The sequence below is a fragment of the Sus scrofa genome, chromosome 12, assembly GCF_054392235.1.
Source record: "Sus scrofa isolate SSC_HxYL_T2T_F1_AM1 chromosome 12, Sscrofa_HxYL_maternal_Yorkshire_Landrace_v2.0, whole genome shotgun sequence".
Classification (NCBI taxonomy): Eukaryota; Metazoa; Chordata; class Mammalia; order Artiodactyla; family Suidae; genus Sus; species Sus scrofa.
This window is the reverse complement of record NC_139394.1, coordinates 22,924,933-22,931,397: the sequence shown is the minus strand read 5'-3', so window position 1 is coordinate 22,931,397 and position 6,465 is coordinate 22,924,933. Positions and strand designations below refer to the sequence as shown.

At 63.5% G+C, this 6,465-nt stretch overlaps 2 protein-coding genes across 3 annotated transcripts; both read left to right on the top strand.

Annotated features, from left to right (window-relative positions):
* Positions 1–1,688: 1,688 nt before the first annotated feature.
* On the top strand, positions 1,689–2,940 carry TCAP (titin-cap). The gene is made up of 2 exons (NM_001145754.3): positions 1,689–1,807; positions 2,075–2,940. Exons 1-2 carry the CDS (start codon positions 1,698–1,700, stop codon positions 2,466–2,468), a joined length of 504 nt encoding a protein of 167 aa, NP_001139226.1. The 5' UTR covers positions 1,689–1,697; the 3' UTR covers positions 2,469–2,940.
* Positions 2,941–4,737: 1,797 nt separating this feature from the next.
* On the top strand, positions 4,738–6,212 carry PNMT (phenylethanolamine N-methyltransferase). 2 transcript variants are annotated; one of them, XM_084982557.1, is made up of 4 exons: positions 4,804–4,939; positions 5,166–5,283; positions 5,364–5,571; positions 5,682–6,212. In XM_084982557.1, exons 3-4 carry the CDS (start codon positions 5,456–5,458, stop codon positions 6,121–6,123), a joined length of 558 nt encoding a protein of 185 aa, XP_084838683.1. In that variant the 5' UTR covers positions 4,804–4,939; positions 5,166–5,283; positions 5,364–5,455; the 3' UTR covers positions 6,124–6,212.
* The last annotated feature ends 253 nt before the right edge of the window (positions 6,213–6,465 follow it).

The following is a 6,465-nucleotide window of genomic DNA, read 5'->3' as shown; positions in this document are numbered from 1 at the left end:
AAAAAAAAAAAAAAAAAAAAAAAACAACCATGACCTCAACCATGATGGTGGGGAAGGAGCCGCTGCCAGAGCCAACACATCACACGCCCTCTCACCCCCTGCCAGAGCCAGGAGGAGGATGGAGCCACTGGGGACCCAGTTTCTGGAACCCCACCCCTCACCTCCAACTTTTTAAATTAGTTCGGGCAGATGACTGGTCAGAGAAAAAGTCCCTGCCTCCCCGCCTGGTCTCCTGGGAGGGAAGGTCAAGTTAAGGTCTCCAGCTCAGGCTTGGGAGGAGGAGCTGGGGCCCCGGACTTTCCAGTCCCTGAGGCACGTCTGGGTCCCAGCCTCTGGGCTCACTTGCCCACCTTCTCTGCTCCACCTCCCTGGGGCCACCAGGAGAGCGGCCCTCCCCGCCCTGTGCCTGCAGGCTTCCGGAGGGGCTGACTTGCTTAGAGCCGAACCCCCTTGGCCCTGGCCAGGCCTGTGACCCTGCGTGAATCTACCTCGCTGAGCCTTCATTTCCTGCCTTATAAAGAGACCAGGAATCAGGTGCAGCGCCTCAGTAATCGAGAGGCTGCTGTTCCGCCCCAGGCGGGGCCCACGGACCTTAGTGCTGGGTTCTCCTCCCAGCTCCTGTCCCTCCCTCTCTCGGTGCCCTTTGCTTTGTCTGCTCAGGGACGCCCTCATTCCCCCTCCCCCGTGCCCTTCACCCTGGGTGCAAGCTTTTTGCAGCATGAGCTGCCGCCCTCGATGCTGGGCTGTCCCCACAGCCCTCCTACCGGCCTGCTCCCTGGGCATGAGAGCCAGGTCCTTCCCAGGCGGCACCTTGGAGCTGGTAAGAGCTCTTCTGGTGAAGCGGCTGTGACCAGAAAATGGGGAAAATGAGGCCCAGAGAGGGGCGCGTAGTCACACAGCCTATTTGTGGCTGATGTGGGGCTAGAGTCAGATCTGATTGCTGCTCCTTGGAGCCCCTGGATTCTTGTCTCGCCCCACTTGAGGTGTCAGGGGAGGGGGGCCAACACCCACTGTGCTCCCTCCACCCCCACTGGCCTGACTCGGGAGGCTGCACCTCTGGCCACTGGACCCAGAAGAGGAAAACACCCAGCAAAGGTTTGTGTCCCAGATCCCACGTGCGACATTAACTTCCAGTACCCCTGCTGGTCAGGGACCAGACCTCTGGGTGCAGGCGCCTGAGGACGTGGCAGCACTGTCCCTTGCTGAGGGGCACAGTTGGGGGGGTGCCCTTGACTCCAGGCAGGCAGAGGAGAGCAGTGGGGACAGCACCTGATGGCCTGGTACAGAGCCCAGAGGGGGCCTCGGTCCCTGCTGTTTACAGACAAGCCGCTGTCCTCCCTGGGCGAGGGGGAAGGGGTGGGGCGGAAGGCATGTGCCAAGGTGGCACGAGGCTGGGCATGTGCCTGGTCCCAGACAGTGTCTAAAGAGTGTCAGACACCTGGAGGTGTCACTCCGAGGACCCCCGCCCCCACCGGAGCACCTCGATCTCTTCAGAAGCTGACCTCTGACCTGAGGTCAGCCAGAGTCCGGAGACCCCAACCCCCGCCCTGGGCCCAGAGTCCCCCCATCAGTGAGTATTGGCTCTGCTTATAGCATCTGACGCCAGAGGGGCTGAAAATAGCCCCTGGAGGAGGGGGAGGAGGGGGCTATTTAAAGGGCCTGGGAGGAGCAGAGCCCAGAGCAAGCCAGCGGTCATCATGGCCACTTCAGAGCTGAGCTGCCAGGTGTCCGAGGAGAACTGTGAGCGCCGAGAGGCCTTCTGGGCCGAGTGGAAGGATCTGACGCTGTCCACGCGGCCGGAGGAGGGGTGAGTGCTTCCTCCCCTCCTGGGGGTCCCTCTCCTCCCCTAGAGCACTGTCCCTGAGCCTTAAGAGGACAGAGCACAAAGCCCAGGAGGAGCGTGGGGGGCGGGGGGGGGCAAAGAGAGTGCTCCCCAGGGAGAGCAAGGTGGAGTCGCCCCCACTGCACCCCAGGTCCCGGCAGCCCGAGGGAGCCCCGCCACCCAGGCCGAGACTGCAGGGCAACAGCTTTTAGGACTTCAGTGTTCCCCCCACCCCGGCCTTCTTCTTCCCAGTTGCTCTCTGCACGAGGAGGATGCCGAGCGGCGTGAGACCTACCACCAACAGGGGCAGTGCCAGGCGCTGGTGCAGCGATCCCCCTGGCTGGTGATGCGAATGGGCATCCTAGGCCGTGGCCTGCAGGAGTACCAGCTGCCCTACCAGCGGGTGCTGCCGCTGCCCATCTTCACCCCTGCCAAAGTGGGCGCCGCCAAGGAGGAGCGCGAGGAGACCCCCATCCAGCTGCGGGAGCTGCTGGCGCTGGAAACAGCCCTGGGTGGCCAGTGTCTGGACCGCCAGGACGTGGCCGAGATCACCAAGCAGCTGCCCCCTGTGGTGCCTGTCAGCAAGCCTGGCGCCCTTCGTCGCTCCCTGTCTCGTTCCATGTCCCAGGAAGCACAGAGAGGCTGAGAGGGACGGTGACTCGGGCTCCACTGTGCCTGCCCTGGACTGGGCCCTTCCTGGCTAGGACCACGGAGGGGAGCTGCTGGCCATGGATGCTTTGTAGTTTGCCCAGAGTTGGGGGCTAGGGGAGGAGGGAGCCAGAGGCCGGGATGCCTGGGTCTCCTGAGTTTCCAAGGGGAAGGGAGCAAAGACAGCGGGCACTCAGGGTGGAGAGCTGGGGGCCAGCCCAGCCAAGCACCCCCAGCCCTAGGAGGGAGGACAAAAGGTACGGGTGAGGGCAAGAGGCCCCTAAGAAGGGTGGGCCCCGAACAGATTTCAGCTTCGGAGAACAATGAGAAAAAAGTGAGAGAGGATCTGGAATGCGCTGGGAAGGAGGCTTGGAGAAGACCCGAGGGAGGGGGACGTGAGGAGGGCAGAGGCCAAATGGAGCCCCCAGCACCCTCTGTTAGCGCTGCAATAAATGCTCAGTCACCTGCCAGACTTTGTCTCTGTCCTTGTGGTTGTGGGGCCTACCCACTGGTGTCCCCCTGCTCACTTCTGGGAACCGGCCCTGCATCTCGGCTAAATGTGGCAGAGCTAGTGGGTCGCCCACGCTTGTGTGGGGGAGTGTGGCAGGGACAGAACTGTAAACAGGGTGGCCGTTCAATCCCCCTTCCTTATGGTGACTGCTGTGCCGAACTGGCCTCCGTGTCCAATCCTCTGGCACTGGGCAGTGCCCGGGAGGCCAGCTGGCATTCAGGGTTTGCTTAAATGATCTCATGGATAATATGGAGGGGGCTGGCACCAGGACTGTCCTTAGCTGTGCCTCGGGGTGTGCATGGGGTCAGTGACCCCAAGACTGACCTATCTTGGTTCTGAATCCAGACAGAATCAATCCTCAACTGGGATCAGGTGTTCTGCCCTCCGTGTCCTGAGAGCCCAAGGTGGGTTGGGGGGGGGGTGTTGGGGGGGGTCAGGTTCCTGTCTGTGACCCCTGCAGCTGTTGTGGTGACTCATGTCCCAACCTGGCTGCCTGGCCCAATTAGAAGACACTTTCCCCTGGGGACAAGGGGGGGCGAGTGGCACGGAGGAGGCCAGGGGCCCATCTTGGCAGGGGCTGGTGGCCTACCCAGGGTAGAGGGGCATTAGACATCACCAGAGGGGTCCCACTCCAGGAAGACCATGGAGTCGATGTCGCAGAATCCACTTCCCATTTGGGGGGATGGGAGGGGAGACCTGGCATCCTGACGGCCCGGTACCTGGAGCGCCAAGCCATCTGTCTGCAGGCCTGCCCCAGAGGGAGCTGGAGCTTGAGCTGGGAGATGAGAGGGGTCAGACTCCAGACCGGCGACACGCCTAATCCCTTGGCGCCCGAAGGCTCAGACCGCGCCCTCTGGTGGCCCTGGCAGCCCGGAGACTGCGCCCCGCGCCCTTCTGACCTCACCGGAGTCCTTGGCGGGAACGTCCCGAGCCTCCCGCCCTCGGATGGCCCCGGATTCGCAGCTCCGAGCCCGCAGGGCCCGCAGGGGAGGCCAGGCTGTTCCGCCCGCTAAGTGCATTAGCCTCGCTCGCCTCCCCTATCATTGCTGCCATCTGACGGGAGCGGCCCGGGCTCCGCTCTGGGGCCCCGGGGCGAACGTGGCGGAGGCTGGAACGGACTGTCCTTTCTGGAGTCAGGCCGAGGGGCGGTGGGGGGGGGGGAACGCTGGAGGACAGGGACGAGAGGGCTAGAGGAGGGGCAGAGAAGGGGAATTGAGGTGATTTTATAAGAAAGGGGAGTGGATACTGGACAGGGTGTCCCAGAGATGGGAAGACTGGCGGGGGAGTGGGGGGCGGGCTGGGCCCTGGGTGGGGCGTGCTGGCAGCTGGGGTGAGAAAGGGCTAACTCCAACCCTGGCAAAAGAGAAGGGATGGGATGTCGAGCAAAAGGGGTGAATGGCTGCGAGGGCTGGAGAAGAGGATTGGGGTGCTGGGTCTGGCGGATGCAGGGGGTCTTAGGGGGTCTGGGGGTAGGAAGCTGAGGGGCAGGTGCGGAAGCTGGCCTTAGACCAGGGCAGGTGAGGCAAAGGGTGGAGGGCAGCCAGAGCAACTGCGAAGCAGGGGCGGGGACGGATGGTCCCCCCTCCCGCGTGTCTGCTCCTTGGACACTAAAGGAGATGGATGGGGTAGGGGAGACAGAGCCTGTGTGGCCCCAGGCGGCTCATCGCTTAGCCACTGCCCCCGCAGCGGAGGGGTCAGGCGGGGGTCCGGCTGCAGATAAAGGCGAGCGGGGGACTGGGCGGCCGGCGGCAGCAGCATGAGTGGGACAGGCCAGAGCCACGCTGCGGACGCGGCCCCCGACTCGGACCCAGGCCAGGCAGCGGTCGCCTTGGCCTACCAGCACTTCGAGCCCCGCGCCTACCTTCGCAACAACTACGCGCCCCCTCGGGGGGACCTGAGCAGCCCAGATGGTGTGGGGCCTTGGAAGCTGCGCTGCTTGGCCCAGACCTTCGCGACCGGTGAGCGTGCTGGGGGGACACTGAGGATAAGTCATCAGGGAGCTAAAGGGGTGCGCAGGCAAGAGCCAGACGGGGGTAGCTGCTAAGGAGGTGAAAACAGAAGAGGAAGAGGAGCAGTATCACATGAGAGGCGGGGGAGTCTGAGCGGCCCCCCCCATCCTCACTGGTAGCTACACTTTATAGTGGTAGAATCTCAGTCTCAGAGAGGTTCACTTCTGTTCCCCAGGTAAGTCAGTCGATGGTGGAGCCAGGACTCAGACCCTGGCTAGGCGAGCTCTACAGCTGATGCTTTTTCCAGACAGAGACACTTAGGGAGAAGGAACAGAGCAGGGGAGGAGCAGCAGGTAAGGGAGGCCGTGACTGAAGCAGGGGGCCGTGGGGGCACAGGCCTGGCACCAGGACCCTCTTCCTCTACCCCACCCAGGTGAGGTGTCTGGACGCGCCCTCATCGACATTGGTTCAGGCCCCACCATATACCAGCTGCTCAGCGCCTGCGCCCACTTTGAAGACATCACCATGACTGATTTCTTGGAGGTGAACCGCCAGGAGCTGGGACTCTGGCTGCGAGAAGAGCCCGGGGCCTTCGATTGGAGTGTCTACAGCCAGCACGTCTGCCTCATCGAGGGCAAGGGGTAAGGGCTGGGGAGGGGAGCGAGGGCCCGGCAGGGCGTTTCCCACAGAGGGAGGCAGCAGAGCCAGGGGAGGCCAGAGCCCTGGTCCTAACCCTGCCTCCCGCTCCCAGTGAATCCTGCCAGGAGAAGGAGCGCCAGCTGCGAGCCAGGGTGAAGCGGATCCTGCCCATCGACGTGCACCAGCCCCAGCCCCTGGGCACCGGGAGCTTGGCGCCCCTGCCTGCCGATGCCCTGGTCTCTGCCTTCTGCCTGGAGGCTGTGAGTCCAGACCTGGCCAGCTTCCAGCGGGCCCTGGACCACATCACCACACTGCTGAGGTCTGGAGGGCACCTGCTCCTCATCGGGGCCTTGGAGGAGTCGTGGTACCTGGCTGGGGAGGCCAGGCTGGCAGTGGTGCCTGTGTGTGAGGAGGAGGTGAGGGAGGCTCTGGCACGTAGCGGCTACGAGGTGCGGGACTTGCGCACCTATGTCATGCCGGCCCACCTTCGGACAGGCGTGGACGATGTCAAGGGCATCTTCTTTGCCTGGGCCCAGAAGAAGGTGGGGGTGTGAGGCCCCAGCACACCCAGTGCCGGCATCCCTCACCCACGCCGAGTCCCTGTTATCTGAGGTGACGTCTAATAAAGAAATAAGTCCCTGCAGCTGGTGCAAGTGTAGTCAGTGACTCTCCTCGGAAGCCACAAGGGCCGGCATCTCTTTTGCGTTGTGGGGGTCTGGGGAGGCATCCACCCTGGCCTGCCCCCCCACCCCTAGAGGTTTCCATGAAGGTAGGTTTCTGTACCACTCATCCTTCCCAAACTAAGGTAGGCCAGGGTCAGAGGGAGCTCACGTGGCATCCACTGTGTGCCGGGCACCTGCTCGGTCCATTCAGTCCTCACGCAGCGACAGTGAAGC